This window comes from Myotis yumanensis, unplaced genomic scaffold, assembly GCF_028538775.1.
Source record: "Myotis yumanensis isolate MYYU_CA2020_CCGP unplaced genomic scaffold, mMyoYum1.0.hap1 SCAF_1, whole genome shotgun sequence".
Lineage (NCBI taxonomy): Eukaryota > Metazoa > Chordata > Mammalia > Chiroptera > Vespertilionidae > Myotis > Myotis yumanensis.
Genome location: NW_027223752.1, coordinates 133486098 through 133506875, shown reverse-complemented (window position 1 = coordinate 133506875; position 20778 = coordinate 133486098). Strand labels below are relative to the sequence as shown.

At 46.6% G+C, this 20778-nt stretch overlaps 1 protein-coding gene across 2 annotated transcripts in view; it reads right to left on the bottom strand.

The window, feature by feature from the left end:
- Nucleotides 1-5737: 5737 nt before the first annotated feature.
- Nucleotides 5738-20778, bottom strand: part of FAM171A1 (family with sequence similarity 171 member A1) — a 130470-nt gene continuing 115429 nt past the window's right edge. For both annotated transcript variants that reach the window (XM_070431925.1, XM_070431933.1), the window contains 3 exons: nucleotides 12044-12160; nucleotides 8859-8973; nucleotides 5738-8269 (listed from right to left, as the gene is read on the bottom strand). In XM_070431925.1, coding sequence (XP_070288026.1) covers nucleotides 6568-8269; nucleotides 8859-8973; nucleotides 12044-12160 — 1934 coding nt within the window. In that variant the 3' untranslated portion in view covers nucleotides 5738-6567. The remainder of the gene's footprint in view (nucleotides 8270-8858; nucleotides 8974-12043; nucleotides 12161-20778) is intronic.

Genomic DNA, 20778 nt, shown 5'->3' with positions numbered 1-20778 from the left:
AGAATCCGAATCTTTGCAAGTGGAACCTTCACTGGGAATTTTTTAGAAAACACTAGGCTAGACAATGCTAATGTGCATCTGGGGCTGAGCCCCGAGGTTCTAAAGGTACAAACCTGTCATGGTGATCTTCCTCTAAGAGCAACTCAATAAGCAATGAAGAGGCCACTGCTGTGTTTTACAAACATATTTATCTTTGTGGTTAGTATCAAATAGATTATGATTACTGAGCTCCTGCCCTAACGTTACAGATTTTGTAAGCAGGGTCCTTATACAGGTTTCTAGACCAGTGTATAAGGCTGCACCTTTCCCGAGCCTCCTGCTTAACACTCTACTCTTGGCAAACACCCTCCTGCACAAAGGAAGAGAAACTGGTAGAAGGCAATAAGCATGGGAAACAGAGCTCCTGGTGTTTTGTCTACCATTTTCCAAAAGAGCTGCTGAGAAGCAGCTGGTATAACAAAAGATGATCATTGTTACACTGTGGCAACAGGATTAGGGAACTACAAGACACAAAGATTGATTAAGAGGCCCTAGCCGGTTTGGCTCAGTGGATAGAGTGTTGGCCTGCACATTGAAGGGCTCCGGGTTCGATTCTGGTCAAGGGCACATGCCCGGTTGCGGGGAGGTCATCTCAACAGCTTGGACTTCAGTACCCTCCTGTGTGAGATCATCAAGGCTCTCAGATTAATGGTTGCGCTGGGATGATTAGCCACTTCCCAGGCACCAGAACACCAGCATGGCAGCACAGGCCACAGTCACTGTGAAGAATAACACAAAGCCTACCAGGGACTTTGGTGTGTATTTATATCCATGGTTTGAAAATACAGTTTGTGTGTGTGTGTGTTTGGTGGGTGGGGGGAAGGCTTGCAATTTCCACTTCCCCTAAAGAGCCTATTGGAGGTCTCCCGTCCACACCTGCCATGTCCTTCTCCATCGCCTGCCTTCTCTTACTCCATGAACATGACCACATCATGCCTCTCCAACAGGCTCCACGATGTTGAAGGCTGTCACAAAGGTCCCAAAACGTTATTGCAACTTGCTTTAGTTATGGTGTCAAAATAGCAAACAAGAAGTCATGGAATACAAAATAGCTGAAAAATCCCCACATATTTCTCTCACTGCACTCATTTTTATCTTCCTACCCTCCATTCACAGAGGTCTGCAAAGAGAAAAGTCTAAAAAAGATGAACACAGAAAGCACATTGAGTTTATCATACTTGTGGCCTGGTTATTTTTAGCTTTCATGGTCTATTTCCTTTTTGGTTTTGGTCTCATTTTCTTGAATGCTTTGCTTCACTGTTTTAGCATTGACTTAGTTACTTTATAGTAAGTAAAATCCCCAAAACACATGGTCTTTATCATCTAAACGATGTTGCCTACCTCCTATTGTGGTTTATGGCACACTCTCCCATAAGTTCTTCCCACTCCTGCAGCCAGACCAGAACCACAACAAGGTAGGTGGTTCTTTTCCCCATGAATGGTGCCCACCTTGCAGCCTGAGGTACACTAATGCCTAGTGAGTAATTTCTCCTAGACTTTTCTGTATTAATTAGGCGTTTCCATGTGTAGCTTCAGAAAACAAGAGGCCAGGCTTTGGAGTCAGGCAGACCTCTGCTCACATGCTGCTACCTTGTTGCTAGTGGTGTGCCGGAGCAGACTTAGGAGAGATGGCTGGAATGTCAGGAATTGTGCAAGCCAGTTGTTAAAAAAAGAGGTTATTAAAAATTTAATTTTACAAGCCTATGACCAAATAATTATATTAAAAACAAAGGCAATTATTGCTTAAAACTCACCAGTTCCTAATTATTTACTGTACCTAGTTCTTCTTATTCATGTTGGTTATGTTCTATAAATTGCTATGAATACTGAATTGGAATACAATGCTAAAATCACTGTTCCTGGGGGAAATATAGAGCTAGGAGTTGGCAAGCCTCTGTTCATATTTTCATCAACTGATCAATATATAAACTTATTTCGTGTGTTGATGCTGTAATGCTGAACTCATGGCCAACAGCACTATGCCTCATGCCTGAATGAAGCTTATCTAACGCATGTATTTTCTCTATAGGTGCATCACAGCCCTCTTGACCTTAGGAGTACTTTGAGCAGTGAAATCACCAACAAAAACACAAAAATGCAGAAAATGCGGCAATAAACAGACTTCAAAAAAGGGACATTTGTTCACAGTGAGAGCTGCAACAAGAAGGCAGAGCACTGCTGGTTAACCTCAGCTGGGGAAATGGGCATGGGGCAGCTCACATTTTTCATTGCTCTGCACACATCCACGAATGACTGTGAAAAAATGGTAACGATTGATCTTGGGGTTACAAATAAATTTTAGCAAGTAGACAGATCCATAAACAATGGGATCTGCAAACAATGAAGATCAACTATATATCTGACCTTGCTCTTGAGGTTATTTACCTTTATTGCATCTGGTGGAAATATAACTGTGTGCTACAGGGCTTCTCTTCCAACTCTTGAGTGTAGTGATGTCACGCTAGTTGCTTGAATCTGGCCACATGGGAGTATTTACACCATGGAAACTGGCAAAGCCACAAATCAATGCTTGATTTGTTGACTGTCTAGACTTAAGAAAGCGATGGAGAAAATGTTAATAATGCAGATTAAACTTAAAACTATATTATGTCTAGCCCAGCCAACATGGCTCAATGATTAAGCGTCGACCTATGAACCAGGAGGTGATGGTTTGATTCCTGGTCAGGGCATATGCCCGGGTTGCGGGCTTGATCCCCAGTAGGGGGCATGCAAGAGGCAGCCAATCAATGATTCTCTCTCATCATTGATGTTTCTATCTCCCTCCCTCTCTCCTTTCCTCTTTGAAATCAATAAAAATATATTTAAAAAACAAACAAAAACGGCATCACGTCTAGACCCATACCATTGCGATTAGCACAGCAAGTTGAGGAAATAGTCTTCCAGTATTAAAAAACCAAATATTTTTCCAGTATTCAGCAGCCATTACCTGACTCAGCAAAGAAGACATGCTATGAGGAATGAACTTGTGATGTTCTGACATGTGTCTTTGTTCTTTCAATTTCATTTTAATCATTCATGTAAAAAATCCGTTAATGTTCATGTCAGAGCTATATCCTTCTGTCAACTGCCACAACAGATGCGACAAAAATCAATGGAAGTATTCAGGGAGAGCACCTGTCAAATGGAATCTACAATTATGTATTTTGCTAGGATTTGTCCTACACGTCCTTTAATCAGAAACATGTGTAACTTAAATGCATTTGTTTCCAGAGAGCTGGTTGTTTACACAGCTCCTAGACAAGTGGCCTCAATTACTTAACCCCCAAGCCTCAATTTAGTTAGGTGTAAAACAGAGAAATAAAAATATCTTCCTAATAGTTTTGAGAATTTAGTGCATTATTGTTAGAATAGAATCCATTAGTGTTCTCAACATATTGTTTCCAAGTTAGAGACTCAACAGATGTCAGTCCCAAATCATTACCTGGAGCACAGAAGCAGGTCCAAGTCACCCCTGGGCACACCCATCCTTGTCTTCCCAGCGCTGGCCCTGGACCCATTTATTCAGATTGAAGTCTCCTTAATTAATAGGCTGGTGAACACTCACCACTAGGTGGCATAAGCATGATGCCTTTGATGGGTTTGGCCCTTCAGGCAATATAATTGATTGGCAACACTGACATTTTACCCTAACAGGCTAGAGAAGATAAATGTTTACAGTCCGCAGTCACGATGCTCTGTGCACACAATGAGTTTGGTGACCAGTGCTGACGCCCTGAGCAAAAATGTTAACCTTAAGTGAAGATGAGTTAAGCTCCATCTTTGGCAAACAGTGTCTCCTCACCACTGCTGGCTACTCCGCTTTCTATAATCACAGCAGACCCAGGTATGTCCAGCCTAATGCAAAGTCAGACCCCCCCCCCCGCGCCCCCCCCCGCGCCCCCCCCCCCCCCCCCCCGTATCCCCAGTCTTCCTGCCAGACCTCCCATAATATTCTGAAAACTGATGCTTTAAGGTGACTGCCCTGGCAGCAACCTCAGGAAGAGCTCCAAAGGGCTGGGATCTCCCAGCATTCCCCCAGTCACCTAGGTCTGACCCTGGGTATTTTTGCTTTAATGTGTTTTTTTAAAAAATTGATTTTTTAGTGTGTGTGTGTCTGTGTGTGTGATTGGTTAATCCTCACCCGAGGATATTTTTCCATTGATTTTAAAGAGAGTGGAAGGGAAGGGGGAGAGACAGAGAGAGAAGCATCAATGTGAGAGACACGAATCAAGCCCGCAACTGAGGTACGTGCTCCTGACCAGAATCGAAACCTGGATCCTTTGGCTGATGGGCTGATGCTCTATCCACTGAGCTAAATCAGCCAGGGCGACAGGGGTATTTTTACTTTTAGAGAGAGAGAGGGAGGGAGAGGGAGAGAGAAACATGGATATGAGAGTGATATCAAGCAGTTGCCTCCAGCAAGCACCCCCAACCAGGGATCAAACCCGATACCTGGGTAATACCCTGACTGGGAATCAAACTAGCAACCTTTTGGTGTACGATGCTTGGGACAACACGCAACCAACTGGACCACACTGGCCAGGGCACCCTGGGAATTCTTGGGAGAGGCCACTTACCTTTTCTCTGGAGGATAGTTGACAAAGGGCTTCTCCCTGGAGTCTCAGTGGAGTCTGCAAGGACTCACCTGCCACCTATCGGTGAGAATGTTCACTCCCAAAGCTCTGCTCACTTGTTACACCACAGACTTCCACCTAGCTGTCCTTCACTGTGGGGAATCTCTCAACAGGTTTCCCTCTTAAAAGCAAAATACTAAACTTTACTCTTTAGAATTAAAATAATGAAAATCAGCCTGATTAGTTTTCTGCCTGCCTGGAATTCACCAATAAAGATTTTGTAAGGAAGCCATTCCTATAAGCACAGCTTAATTTACTTCCGCCAATCTCTTCTATGTTCCAATGTTTCCATTAATGATTCTGAGGAACAGTCTTATATATCTGGGATGGTTCTGGTCATTTTAATAAGGTCTTTTGGAAGCTGTTACAAAGTGAAGTGAATCAATATTGAAGATAAAACCTCAGTTTCTTGGAAAATGCAGATCTCTTTCCCTATATGAAACACCACACAATGTTACTTTGTATTCTTGGGTGAAACTAAACGCAAAGGTGGATTTTAAGGGCTTTAACTATAGTCTAAATTCATGGTGGTCTTTGAATATAAGTCCAACCAACTGGCATTTAGACTGCCAAGAAATGAACAGCAATTTCTTCATAACAACTTGGAGACAAATAATGGCTCAGAATGAATGAAAATGACTATAAGAAAGGTTTTTTTTCCTTCAAAGTTTATTTTGAATTTTCATTTCTGGATAACCAAGCAGCTCTTTAAGGAGAATGCACAGAAGAGTCATTCTGGCACTTTTGGATAGCACATAAGATTTTTTTTTTTTTTTTAACAGTCACATTCAGTTCACTTGCTCAGTCCACACTGATGTTGGGAGAGCAAGATCAGCCCAAAGAATTCCAGCGCTAATACGTAACCATATATACAAACAGCCAATAAAACCATAATGGTGGCTAGTGGCCAAAGGGATGGAGTGGTGGGTGGGGGTGGGGGGAGTCTTTAGGGTGTCCTCTAGTTTATCTTAGCTAAACAGAATCCACATCACACAGGAGAACTGGAGAGTACACTGCGCGGAAATCGGAATTCTGTGCACAAACGGGCACTTGGCAGCATGCAGTTCAAAGAAAAGGGGCATCGTTTAATAACTTTATAAAATCCAGGCAGTTCCATTACAGGAGTTAAGAAAAACAAAGAGGATAAGTGAGGGACTGTCTGTTGTTACTGTAAAAAAGGCACTTGGAGTTAATGGGACCAGAATTGAAGGATTCTCAGCTGATAAAAAATTTCAGTACTGTTTCATTAAAAGGCTTGGATGTTAAGGGATGACAGGAGTTCCTGAATGGAGACATGGAAATAAACCACCAAGAACCAGAACAGATCAAAATGAAGAAATAAAATCTTGACAACCAAACTGGGCTTATAAAAAAAAGCAAACCCGAAACAAAACCTACGCAAAGCAAAAACCCAGGCAAAGTAAGAGCATGAAGCAGCAATGCATAGCTTTCCTCCGAGGTCATGAATACTTCGAGACACTAAGTGCCAAGCTAATTTCTCCATCATAACTTCACAGGAGCATTATCGTGATAAAACTGACTCAGGCGATGCAAAAAAGAGCTTCATCTGTTCCCGGAATCTGAGGGAGAACTGAGGTTATCGTCAGAACCAGCAACATCACTGTGGTTTCTCAGCGTCCTCGGGGGACACGGCGAGCACGTGGAAGGACACTCAGACGCGACGTTCGGCCACCTCCCTGGCGGTGAGGCACCCCTTACCGCCCTCCTTTCTTCCGAGCCATCACTGTAATTCCTTTCGAACATTTACACAACCGGAAATGGAAATGTCCACAGGCCATGGTTGCCGTCGTTCAACTTCCTCCACAAACGTGTAAGCGCTTCCATCAGTAAGAATTTTTGGCAATTCTGTTAGGTTGGGTGACTCTGCAGTCGCTCATTTAATGTTAAATGCCATCAGGGGTCTCTCCTCCCGCTTCTGCCACGGGCTCTTCTTGTCCTCTCCTTGGTCATCCTCGTCGTCGTCTTCGTCGTCCTCGTGAGCAGACCCTCTCTGATCGGGGCTGGCCAGGGGCTCGGGGGGGACGTCCGCAGTCCGTTTGGTCGTCTCCTCCTGCAGGCTGGGCAGCTGGCCGCCGCTTCTCCGGCTGGAGCCGTCCAGCAAGCACCGCAGGGCACTGTCGTCGGGGGTGCAGACGGTGGTGCCACACTCGCTGCCGCTTTGGTCCATGTCATCCAGGTACACGAGCTGCGTGTAGGCGGTGCTGTCCGCCGCCCTCGGCTCCTTCTGAGGGTGCTCCTGGACAGGTGGGTGGTTCTGCGGCAGAGACAAAGGGTCTCCTCTTCCCTTCCGGGCAGATTTTGGCTCATTCATATCCACGCCGGAGTCCAGACTGGCATCGTTACTTCCGTTCCTCCCCGCTCTTTGGAGATCGATGTAAGAATGTCTAACGTGTGCGTTGGACCTGCCATCCAGGGAGACGAACCAGGCCCGGGGGTGCGGGAGCGGCTTCCCGCCGCCAAGTTCCATCAGAGCCTTTTCGGTCAGGAGCTGGACCTCGCTGTTCATCTGGGCCAAAGCCGCGTCGTTCAGGGATGCTGGGATGGACAGAGACTCCGACATGGACGCGTTCTGCGGGCTCCACTCCCGGCTGCCCGCGTCCTGCAAGTGCTGCTGGGAGATGGCCTGGCACGACAAGGGCTGGGCCTGGATCTGAGAGGAGGGGTGCGGGAAGATCCCCGCATGGGGGCTGGAGAGCTCGGCTTGCAGTCTTTCGATCTCAAGCTGCTGGTCCGCCGGAACGACCAGCGGCTGGCCCACGTAGGAGTGGTCCCCGGGCAGTTTCATATAGTGAGCGGGGATGACCAAGGCAGGCAGCACTTTCCTGTAAACGCTGTCATTGACCTGGTCCACGGAGCTGCAGCAGATCAACTGGCCGGGCCGCGAGAAAGACGTGGGTCTTTCCAGGTGGTCTACGGATCGTGACATCATACATTCAGTCGGTCTGCGGTCAAGCAGCTGCTCTTTTTCGGGAGAGGAAGGCTCGGGGTACATGTGTTCCTGAATGGTGAGCTTACTTCCCGTGGAAATGTGGTTGATGGAGGCCTGACTGTCTCGGTCTTGCTTCTCAAATAAAGGCTGTGACAGCATGGCATTGTAACTCCTCCTGTAGTCACTGCGGCCAGGGGACTCGTAGCCTTCTCTCTCCGCAGACTTCCTGGACTTCAAGGGGAAAATCTCCACGGATTTATGGTAGTCCTTTCCCAACGTCCCGCTCGGTGTGAGGTTATCAAAGGATATTTGGCTCTTATCCTCTTCCTTATGAGATAGGAGTTCCTCCCGAGAGCTGAATTCTTGGGAGGTGCTGTAGGACAGCTTCAGCATGGGGGTGTGCAGGTCCACGTCTCCGCTGGAAGACATCATTTCTAAACGGACCCCACTCATCAGCTCCTTGGTGCCCGGGGCGTCCGGGCGGCTGTGGCTGGTGACAGAGAGTGGGCCTGGGAATTCCGACTCCCGGCGGGCGAACAGCAGGTTGATGTGAGACATGGAGGTGGATTGATCTCTTTTGGAATTCTCCAGGGCCGCAGGGAGCTGCAGTTTCCTATGGTGCTGACGAGGTTTCAAGCACTTCCGCCTGTGATCAAGAGACAACAATCCGAACCCAAAGATTAAAGATTCTCGTCATGGTTGCGTTTCAAGTAAAATCCCAACTCGCAATTTCCACAGAAAGAAACAAGCCAGAAGCCTGCTCACCCCCCACACACCCTCAGCCTTATTTTGAGCACCATAATCCACACATTTCACCCGCAGGCTTTCATAAGTACATCGGAGTCATTCATTCAAAAGCCGTTACCCCAAGAATCGACAGTCAGCATTCTCGCAAACAGAACAGACGAGGCATCACAATAAAAATAGTTCTGCTTTGTCCTTGAGAATATCACCCCTTAATCAGCGTTTAGGTATATTCTAAACCAATCATAGGACAACTGTCAAACTGTTTTCTATAACTGCCCTTCTAAGCAATGTTATATATTATACAAAGTGTGCCTCTTATGTCCTTCATTCGTTTGCAAGTCAGATGACAAATATTCAATGTGTAGGTATTTTTCCTACCTATAAAAAAAGAGATCTCGATTCAGAAGAAGAAAAAAGACCTCCATATCAATGCTTGCACAAGCCATTCCAAATGAAAAAAAGATATTGCCCAAATGGTAAAACATTACCTGCAATAATATAAAAGGAGACACAGCAAAACCAAAAGTATGAAAGCCATTCCTCCTAAAATGGCCAAAAGAAACACCGTGTGATACGTGGTAATGTCCTGTGTGACAACGGGACCTAGAAGGTCAGAAAAGGACACTTTAGATTTGTGGAAACCTTTAAATACACAGAGGAATAAAGAACACAAATGTCATGTGTTTTTTGACTTTGTTAATCCTCACCCAAGGATATTTTTCCAATGATTTTTAGAGAGAGTGGAAGGAAGGGGGAGAAACAGAAAGAGAGAAACATCGATTGGTTGCCTTCTGCACACACCCCAACAGGGGTCGGGGATCGAGTCTACAACCCAGGTACATGCCCTTGACTGGAATCGAACCTGGGACCCTTCAATCTGAGGGCTGATGCTCTATCCACTGAGCCAAACCGTCTAGAGCAAATGTCATGTTTTTATTACTCTTACTGGCAGGGCAGATGCAAACACCCTTCAGCTGATACCATGATGTCATCAATGAGGAGGGATGACCAGCCAGCCCCATTACTGAAGCAGCTGTAGCCAGCGGTTCTGAATATGCAAATACTACATGCAGTGCGTCAGGGTCCCTCCTTAGCTGAGAGCCATATGCGTTCAGCATTCTAAACACATGATTTTTAATAAAAGCAAATGGATGCATGATAATACAATGAGTGGGACTCTTAGGCTCAGAGAGATGTCCTGACTATCAGGAGGTTTTATACTGAAGGAGAAAAAAAAAAATCACAAGATTTTATTCTCACTTTCACTGGGCAGTCATTGTGACTGTGTGAAGAGCCCTTTGCCTAAATAAATTAGTTGAGATGTATGAAGGAAATGTACTATGACTTAAAAAACATTCATATAGGGGGTGGGGAGGGCAATGGGGGGATAAGGACACATATGTAATACCTTAATCAATAAAGAAAGAAAAAACCCCCATCCATATAGGGTGTCAAGTGTTTCTAAAATGCTTTCTATTCTTTAAAAATTAAATGTTCCTCTACAATAACTTTTCAAAATGATTTAACCTGACGTGGCCACAGTCCTCTCCAGAACTCACAGACCAGGCCATCAGAGGTAAACAGACTTTCGTTTACATTGTAAAGAGTCTCAGGAATACTTTAACTTAGACTCTTCATGCTCAGCATCTATAAGAACGTGCCTTACGTCACTGACAACAGGTGGTCAGCAACAACAAAAACCTCCCCAAATTACGATCTTTGTCCAGGTATCCTGGCAGTGCACCAAAGGTGGGAAGGAAGAAATGTGGTTTTATATTGTTTTACCCATTTACTTATTGACTTTTTATATTCTAAGGGGTAGATTTATTAAAAAACCTTTTGAAGGAGACAAATCTCTTAAGAGCTTGATAAGCCCAAGGAGTTTTATTAGCTTTTGAAAATAGTGACATTACTTACATTCAAAAGACAACATTATTCACTTCAATGGGGGTGGAGTTAATATTTACAAAACTTGGAAAAATATCTGACAACCATATCCTGCCTTAATCATTCAGAGAAACAATTCTGTTTTACACAAAGCCTCCTCGGGCACCGTGGGCACAGTCAGTGCCTTGGCAGGGTCACCAACATGTTGGGTGTACATAAAAGTCATTTCCAAGTAACCGAAGTTCAATTCCTTTAAGTACTTAAAATGTTATTATTTTAACTTCTGCCAATGTAAACCTTTATAAAATTCACAGGCGTACTTCATTTCCTTCTTAACCAGCGAACTAAAGAGGAAAACCCTAATTATTTTCTTGTTGGTTTTGGGCTCAGGAAGACACAGCATCACGGTAATTTGTTTTAATAACAGCGATGGCTGTGAGGTTACCAACACATGTTTCTACATTAAATGCCACCAGGGACTGTGCTATGTATCCCCTTATAGCTGTTTTCCTCTTCCTTTACTGCTGGGAAGCTTCAGAGGACCTACACCCAGCAGTTCTTTCTCCCCTCCTTACAGAAGTATCTATTAATCTGTTCATGATGGGAAAACTGATAGCCAAGGTTGTTTGAAACAGGTCTAAAATGAAAGTCAACTTTAACGCCTGGGACTTGTGGCCTCTGCACTGGTACTTAAGGAATTTCTTTCTTTACCCCTCATCATCTCCTAGCTATTTCAGATTTGGAGGCTGGTTCACGCTGATATTGCTACAAGAGCAGTATCATAAAGGGAAACACATACTCTGCAAACACAGATGTGAAGTGTGCACATATTCTGAGGATGGAAATATAAAGCAAACGGTGACAGACTTTCCAATACCCATCTTGGAATGGCCCCAATAAATTAGTTACTTTGGGGGTCTCAGTGTTCCTTCCAGTGATAATTACACTGCTGAAACACTGTGGACTCCCATTTTGGAACTGCCTTCATGGCTAGTTTACAAGAGACACTCTTCAATCATAGCGCCTTCTGACCTAGGCTGTCACCTTCTGTACTCGCCAGATGGGGACACGCACGGCTTTCAGCTGTACCTCTGAGCATCAAGCTCTGCTGCCAGGAAGAGTCTCACTAATGGAGGCAGTCCATGCGACACATTCAAAAGGCGCTTTGTGCATCATTGGAAAAATTCTCCTAAGGTGACTATTTTGAAAAATAAGTCTGAAATACTCACTGGGATAAACTGGGGCATGTAGGTTAAAAAAAACACTTTTAGTCACACTTTAAAAAAATGTAAGTTCATTCACATTTCCTAAATGGAAATGAATATTCTTCTGGGTACAAAGCCACTGGGTGGCTTTGAAAACCTTTTGGAAATGCCATATTGAGCTTTCTGCCCCAAGATGTCACTCGTGATAACTTTCTGTGAGTCTCTCTGTTGAATGCCTTTCCCTACATGTTCTCTCACACCGGCCACAGCTGTTTCAGGAATTAGGGAGGAGGTCTGAGCTGCCTCTGCGGGCTTTAGATTAAGAATTTCCTATGGCAGCTGTCTAAGAGAAACAGAGACACGAGACAATATGATTTTCCATGCATGATTGTTATCCTAGATGGGAGCGTTCCAACCAGAACTCCCCATCCCATGAAGTACCTTCGTTTCATCATTTGATTTTTTAGACCCCCAACCATTTTAAAGATGTGATGTCCCCGTTGAAGTTATTTTCAAAAGTGTACTCAACCTGACCCCTCAGGACACCATTCCCCATGCCTGCGGTGCTGCCTTCGAGTTACCTGGGTTGGGGGGAGACATGGCTGCCACCCAGTACCCCAGCTGAGGGGCAATGTACGTCCACGTCAGCTGGCTGCCTTCCTGGTGCACGAGGCCAAGGCCACTCTTCAGCCACGTTCCTGTGGGTGCAGAAAACAACTTCAGCTCTAGGCATGCTAGGCTCCTATTCAAGCCTCCGGCGTACGGTACAAGTCACCTTACATGTCATGTTTATAACCATTAGGGAGCCAAAAGGGCAGCTAGGGGCTGCACACAGCATTCCTGGAGATGCTTTTCAACTCGCTTCACTTTAGTGTTTCTTTGCCTTCCTTATTAAATTCCCTCCAGCCACTTCACCAAACAGCCCTGCTTCCAAACACAGGTGATCTTAGCAGAAGCCGTTGGAATTTAGAAGGAGAATGAAAGCAGCACGACGGCGTTGGCAGGAGTGGGCAGTGGGGGAAATCCAGCGCTGCTACACTCTATTCTCAAACGAGTGAGTGGATTTCCTACCTGGGGTCACAGGCTGGCTCCATCAGATTTACCTGGGAAGTTTTTTGTTTTGCTTTTTAATATATAGATTCCTTGGTCCCATCTTTGCAAATACTGACCCAGAAAGCCCGACGTGGGTATTTCTAAAAACTTCCAGTTGGCCCTGATGCCCTGTGTTCTGTCTTTCAGTTGTTACTCTGACCAGTATTTAACATTAACGAGCTCCTACTATGTACCGGCTGGTCATAGCAGATGTGCTCTATATACAGTCATCCCTCAGTATACGCAGGGGATTGGTTCTAGGACCCCCACAGGTACCAAAATCCGAGGATGCACAAGTCTCTTATGTAAAATGCCATAGAACAACGCATATGGTTGGCCCTCCGCATCTGCAGACTCCCAACCGTGAAATGAAAATACGTATACTGTTTTCGATCTGTGGCTGGTTGGATCCACAGACACAAAACCCATGGAGACGAAGGGCTGACAGTACATGATCTACAATTCTCACAACAACCCTACAAAGTTGGACTTATTTTCCTTTTTGAATGAGGGCCCTGAAGATAGGTGAGCTACGTAAGGCTTCGAGGACTTCCAGGGTGGGGAGCAGAGCAGGGGTCGGTCTGTTCATCCGAGGCCAGTGCTCTTTTTCCCGCTCTCCCGTGCCGCCATCTCCCGTAAACCTCCCCAGAATTTGTTGACTTTTTTACTTTGTAGGGTTGCTAGCAGCAGACACACTGCCCAAGGTCATCTGGCTGTCACCTGTCTCACCTGCAGAGAGCCTTACTTTGAGGATCATGATGGAAGCTGGCAGCAGGGGCAAGGGAGTGTGCTGGCCAGGCCCCCACGGGCACGCGAACACTCACCCCACCCATTAACAAAGATGACATCACTTATGCAGGGCTCCTGCTTTGCTTCAGTGCCCACTGCTCCTGCCCAGCTCAGCTCACTCCAGCCATCAGCCACCACCTCAAATGGCCACGTGCATAGCTCTGTCCACTCCAGAACTACACGCACCCACTGTGCACCAAATATTCTACCCTCCGGGCTCCAAATCCTTGCCTTGTCTGTGTACATATATCACTGAGGTGGCAATCGGTGATGTTTTCTTCCACCTTGAATAAAGAAACAATAGTTGGGGCTGCTTCTAGGGCTTATCAGTTGCCATAGCAACATTCAAATGCAGCAGGCGGAAAGGTGCTTCGGTAATGCCTCCCAGCTAGCACACCTCCTCTGCTGACTGCAGCTGAACAAAGAAGGTTGAGAGGCCAGGCGTCAAGCATCAGCAAGCGCCTACAGGCTGAACCGTCTGACCCGCCCATGCAACAGGCCGAATCATGGCTCCAGACAGTTTCAATTCAAGTTAGAGAAAATACAAGCTGGAAGGTTTTTAAAACGAGTATGAGGAGGGGGATGCCTAATTCCAATGCTTTCGCTAAACAACATCAACCAAGAGATGATTACGCCACACACAGCATCACTTACTTCTCAGGGCTACTACGGAAACAGAGAGAACATTTGACACAGGAAGCAAAAGGGTTTCTATGTTTGGTACAAACGCTTCCCTGAAGGTAGGTAAGAGATTGCTTGCAAGTGCTTCCAGTTTTCTCCCTGCCCTCCAGGGCCCCATACTGTTTAGCTCATGACACATACCACACCCCTCTCCCACACGCTCTCCCACAATAGCAAGCCTGCCAGGATCTCTGCATCAGCCAGGAAGTGGCTGCACATTCTTGGGTTTACAGTTTTCCTCAGATTAGAGTCTTGAGTCACTGCTTTTCGAATGGAGCGGATGCTGGGATAGGCTAAAGGACCCAGAGGGAAAGAGCTGGAAGATCAGAGTCCTAACTCCTGTTCGCTCAAGGGCAAACCACCTAACTGGAATGCTACATTCCCTCTGCCTTCTAAACACAATACAGAAAGTGGAAACACTTAAAAACACCTCCCAGTTACACTGGGGGCAAGCCAAGCGGGTGGACGCCCACACTCTACCCAGCTAACAGGTCCCCACATGCAGCCTGGAGGGCCTCTGTCCAGTGGTGGTGGTGGTGATGCTGGTGGGAGCCAGAAAGGCCAGTGACTGAGGACACACAGCTGCTTTGGGAGCGCAGGGAGGGAAGAATGCCACCTGGTGTGGGCAGGGAAGGCTTCTAGTTGAGCTTTGCTGAAGGTGCAGGACTGTCAGTTGGGGGATGAGGAGGGTGTGGAGCAGAGAGAAAGAGGAGGGGGTTGCATGCAATAGGGGTTGCAAGATGGAGGCGCAGGGTGGGTGGGAGGGAGGGGGCTGTCGGGCGGGGGCTGGAAAGGAGGTTAGTGCCTGCCTGCCAGTGTCTGGGCAGGGCTTCCAATGCCATCAGCAACAGGAGGCCACTGGGACCTGTAAGTGGAGGCCCAGCTGGTCACAGCTTTTCTCCCCACCCCCCGCCCCTCTCCTAAATCCTCTTAGTTCTTCCAGGTCCCTCCTCATCATGCCAAGTCTGCGACTTGGCAAACAACCGTTGCTTCAACCTCACAGTCTCTCTCCCAAAAATCTGCCTATCTTTCAAGACTCAAGTCATGCCATGAGTTTTCTCGAGTCCCTCCAGCACTCAAGAACTCCCGCATCTGGGCAGCCCCAGGGCACGTGTCCCAGCACCACTGATTTTCCAGAAACATGTCACCTGCTGTCCACTCTGCAAGACATGCCCCTGGTGTAGGAGCTTGTGAGTGAAAGCCAGCCCTGCAAGCTCAAAGTAACACCAGGCGACCTTCTGAGAAAAGCTGGGGGTGGCCAGCAGGGAAGATCTGATGAAACTGAGGTTCAGATTGAGACTCCGCCCTTTCCAACGAAAGGGAATAGAGTCAGCTGAGAAGAAGGCATTGCTCTGGACCCACGTTTTCTGTAAAATGTACCCATATCCAGGAAATAGAGGGTAACGCTGTCTTGGGATTCAACGATCATGCTTTACTGGCAAAAGCCATTTCCAAGCGTTCTGTTTGTAGGAAGAGATAAGATTCAGGGAAATGAGTGAATGGATTGCGTACCCGAAACACGCTTTTGCTGACGCTGCAGGGAGAGGGCGCTTTCCCCCGCATCAGAGGAGCTCCCTGTACTCAGTTGGGGACTCCTGCCGGAACCTTCCCTGCTGATACGGACAGCAGGGCACAGGCCTCTGCATAGCCTGTTTGGTTTGATGACGTTATGTGACTGCTGGACCTTTGGCCAGGGTGCTAAGTGGGGACCCTCTCGTCCCCATGGGGGCCCCAGGCACAGTTCAGAGCAGGAGAGGGACCAAGGAAAGCTCCAGCTGCGAGGCCTCTGCTGTTCTGTTTGCCCGCCCCGTCGGCTGGATGGGGCAGCCACGGATGCTCCTTGGTCAGGACAACTGCCCAAGGGTTGTCCTGAGTGAGTGTCTCCTCTGCGGTCCAGACACAGCAGCCCAGCAGCTGCTTCCTCCGTTCACTTCGCTCCTGTGCTTCTCCTTCTCCCTGTCCAAGCTAGTCCCTTACAGCCTCTTCCCATGGCTCCCCTCCGGCTCACTCAGGGTCCTCTTCCTGGGCACAAGCTGAGTGTCCAGGTGGGTCACCTGGTGAAGATGTGCAGGCAGGACTCTGTGCCTCCTCATGCTCTGACCCACAGGCCCGGCCTGGCTGCCACCTTCTTCATGCACAGCTGCTCCTGCAGAGCGGGGGTGGCCGACTGTTAAGTGGGTTGGGAGCAGGCTGGTGGCCACAACAAGTGCCTCTCTGCTCTGTGCAAGGCTGTTGGCGTGTCTATTACTGGGACTGCATGTGTGAAGGTTATATAGCAAATCTCTTGGCATCATCAAGGAATGAAACTCTGCAATACTGCAATTTCTAGAATGGTGGCTTTCAAATAGTTTAAAGAGCATCTGAACTTTCTAATGCTGCTGCTTTTTAGTGTGTCCTTAAGCAGAATCCCCGCCCCCCCAATATATTTTTATTGATTTCAGAGAGGAAGGGAGAGAGATGGAAACATAAATGATGAGAGAGAATCATTGATTAGCTGTCTCCTGCACGCCCCCTATTGGGGATCGAGCCTGCAACCCAGGCATGTGCCCTTGACCGGCATGGAACCGGGGACCCTTCAGTCTGCAGGCCTACGCTCTATCCACTGAGCCAAGCTGGCCAGGGCTCCAGAAATTTATATAAAACAGACCAAAGATAAGCTTCTCTGCATGAAGGTGAAAACATCTCCTGAGCATGGTTTGAGAGTTATTATTCGGTACAGCTTGGGTCACTCCTCCTGCCTTATAGGATAGAATATAATTTTGATTTTTCATGATAACTCAGCGTCATGATTATGATGAACTACAATGCTAGGCCCTAAAATATTGCTGTCCTCAGGTCCCTACTGAGGAACGTAGACTTGTTCGCTCCTACACCTAATACCCCCATCCACTCCCATGTTTGTTTCCCCTCCCTCTCTCCCTCCTTTTTCCCTTTCTTCTTCCCTCCACCCTCTGTGCTGTCACCAGTGTGTCTATTATCAGCTCTGCTTGCTCACCACCCACAACCCGGAGTCCCACCCAGCGCAGTCTGCTACTGGGAACTAGGAGTAAACCACCTCATTAAACCACCTCTAGAAGAATGTCCGCAGGCAGTGTGTGGGGAGGACTGGGGAAAAACCAGATATGGAAAAGTGGTATTCTGAATCCAAGTTTGGTGTTTTTCCTCAACACCACACCCACTGATCAGTGCTGTACAAATTATCATTCTCTAGAGTGAAACCTAACACAACGGAAAGATTTAGAGATATTTTCGAGAATAAATACTTGGTTGGAAAACTGTCCGTATCTTTTGAAACTGAGTTAGGTATGTATTTGGCAAAGATCATTGTGTGTAAGACACCATGAGTTCTTAACTTGGAAGCTACATTGAACTACAATGATTACTGCACACAATAATTGACAGGCAGAAAAAATACAGCTTATGCTGGTCTATAAGACCTGAGGGGCCACCTCCAGGGGTGCTGCTGTCTTGCTTGGTTCCCAAGCAGTAATGAAATCAGCTTTTATTTGCAAAACATAAAGAAAAGTGAATTCAAAATGGCCATTAAAAGGGAAAAGAACTCTAAAATATGAAAAAGGGTCCAAAATGCAATGTCTAATTTGAATACCACCGATAGGGCTTAGATCTCCTGGCTTCCCTTGCCTGGAAGCCCTGCTAGCATAAAGCCAGGCTACCTCATCTCACCGCTTGGTCATAAGCAGAGATACCTGATATTAGGTGCACGACTAACTTTGAAAAGGAAACTGTAAGTGCAAATCCACACTTTACCAGGTCACAAATGGAAGTCGGCACCTTGCACAATAGCCAATGCACAGGGACCAAGTTACTACTTACATTGAGATTTGTTACCATGTCGGACCTCAGAACACTTGGAAGGTAAAAAAAATAGTCCAGCGCAAAACTGGCCACATGGCTGACATCCCCAACATAAGATAATCCTGCATGTGAATTCCAGCTTTGCCATCTTCTGGCTGTGTGAACGGAGGAGTTGCCCAGGATGGCACAGCAGAGGAACTGAAGGTTCTGGGTGATGCCATGAGGGAAGGGAGCAGTTCTGGTGCCTTTGGCTTCACATCTCTTTTGCCAGGCAGAAAATGAACATGCTCATGGTCTAAGCGCTGCAGCTGGGTGTTCTACTTCCTGCAGCTAACATACTCCAACTGATATGCTTTTCTTGAAAGAGGCTGCAGTGAGTTCTACTAGATCTGTAAGCTGGGACACATGGAGAAATTCCACACCCACTCAGAAAACCCATCTCAAAGAAGTTACCTGGATCAAAAGGTGAATATTCACACTGAAATATAGCCATTTTTACTCCTTCATGCAAGTATCACTGTGAACTATTTGGCAACATTTATGGAGAGAGGTGAGACATACATGCGTGACACAGCATGAACTCAGACAGTAGAACCTATGGTTGTCTTGCCTCTCAGCTGCTGATAATGGCCAGTAACCCTTGGGCTGTGGTGACTACTGCTGAGTAATCAGCATGACATGGGCATTAGCTGGCTTGAGGAACACTCTTAAGAGATATGCACCTCTCAGATCCATATTATTATTATTATTAGAGGCCCGGTGCACAAATTTGTGCATGGGTGGGAGCTGATTGGGCCAGGCTGGCTGGGAGAAGGGGCTGCGGGCAGTTGGCTGGCTGGCCCGCCCCTGATCGGGGTGGGGGGACCAATCAAGGGTGGGGCCAGCCAGGACGAGGGGCTGTGCGTGGTTGGCCGGCAGGCCTTGTCCCCGAGTTGAACTCCTGGTCGAGGGGACAATTTTCATATTAGCCTTTTACTATATAGGACTAGAGGCCCGGTGTATGAAATTCATGCATGGGGGTGGGGAGGGGGGGTCCCTCAGCCTGGCCTGCACCCTCTCCAATCTGGGATCTCTCTTGCAACCTAGGACCACTAGCTCCTAACTGCTCACCTGCCTGCCTGCCTGGTCGCCTCTAACTGCTCTTCCCTACTGGCCCGATCGCCCCTAACCACCTCTGCCTCAGCCCCTGCCACCGTGGCTTTGTCCGGAAGGACGTCCGGTCTAATTAGCATATTACCCTTTTATTAGTATAGATTATTACTATTATTGCTAATTTTAGTCATAGGGCCACTCCAGATCCCTGAATATGCATAATTCCTCTAGAAACTAGATGCCTTACTTTTCTGGCTTTCATTTGTATTATCAGTCTATTTTATGTTGCCTTAACAAAACTGGGACAAGATCGCTCAATAAAATCAGAATATAAGAATCCACCCCCTTCATCAGCGTAGCAGAAATGGTGTCACTTTCTACTTTTATGATATTGTGGAGTAGCCTTCTTTTTTCCCAAATTAAAGTTTATGTTTTTGAGTGGCTATATTTCCTTCTTTAGAATTATTTTCCCATGAAATCTTCAAGGAAAAAACATTCCTTGTTAATTACATAGCAAAGCATTTACCTGGTGGTCAAGTATCTAATCTTTCCTGTTGAAAGCAATCAAACTGAAGAGTAAAAGTTATATACAGATAGCTGGATTCTTATAGCTTCGGGCAAGTACATTTTGGGACTGGTTTAAACAAGAATAACATTAAGGGCAACTTGCTATAACCAACATCCTCTGTTCAAAGCATAAAAATCACAGATATGTTGAATTCTTAGACATTAAAACAAGAAAGGAATCTGTATTCAGCTACAACATGTTCTCTGGTATTTTTAGGATAATTTTTAAAAACAGATTCTTACAGCCCTAACCGGTTTGGCTCAGTGGATAGAGCGTCGGCCTGCGGACTGAGGGATTCTGGGCTTGATTCCTGTCAAGGGCATGTACCTTGGTGGTGGGCACATCCCCAGTAGGGAGTGTGCAGGAGGCAGCTGATTGATATTTCTCTCTATCCCTCTCCCTTCCTCTCTGTAAAAAATCAATAAAATATATTAAAAACAAACAAACAAACAAACAAACAGAAGAACAGATTCTCACAAAATAAATGTAATCTAAGCATCTGATTCTTCCCTTTGCGTACCCCCCACCCCCACCCTTTAAGCTTTAGTTGAGTTATCAGAAGACTTACTGAAACAAATTTTAGGAGAGAGCAGTAATGGGAAACCATAAAGATTCCGGCAGAGTTATAGAAAGCTTGTGCCTTAAATAGGTAGCCAGAAGTAGTAGAATACATAATAGCATTAATAAAATTTAATGAGAGAATTTTGAATTTACAGTAGGTATCCTATCTAATAAAAGAGAAACATGGTAATTAGCTGTACATCCACTACTCTTCCCATTGGCTAATCAGGGCGATATGCAAATTAACTGCCAGCCAAGATGGCAGCCGGCAGCCATGCACTGAAGTGAACAGGGAGGCTTGCTTGCTCCAGTGACTGCGGACTCCAAGTTCCCCGCCTGATTTGCCGGTCTCTCAGCTGCAACTCTAAGCAATTATGTTGCAAATATAGAAGCTAAACAAAACCCCAGAAACCTGCTTTAGTCAGCTGGGCTTCAGCTAGCCAGATCGCAACATTGTATCAAATACAGAAGGTAAACAAAGGCCAGAAACCTGCTTTCAGCAGCCGAGGCCTCAGAGCTAAAGCTGGCCCAGAATAAAAAAGAAAAAAAAGAGCGGTTGGGAGCTTCAGTCACCCGCCAGCCTGGAAACGGCCCTCAGCCCCTCAGCCAGGCTGGCCAGGCACCCCAGTGGGGACCCCCACCCTGAAGGAGGTGTGACCAGATGCAAACAGCGATCAGCCCATCACCCAGGCTGGCCAGGCACCCCAGTGAGGACCC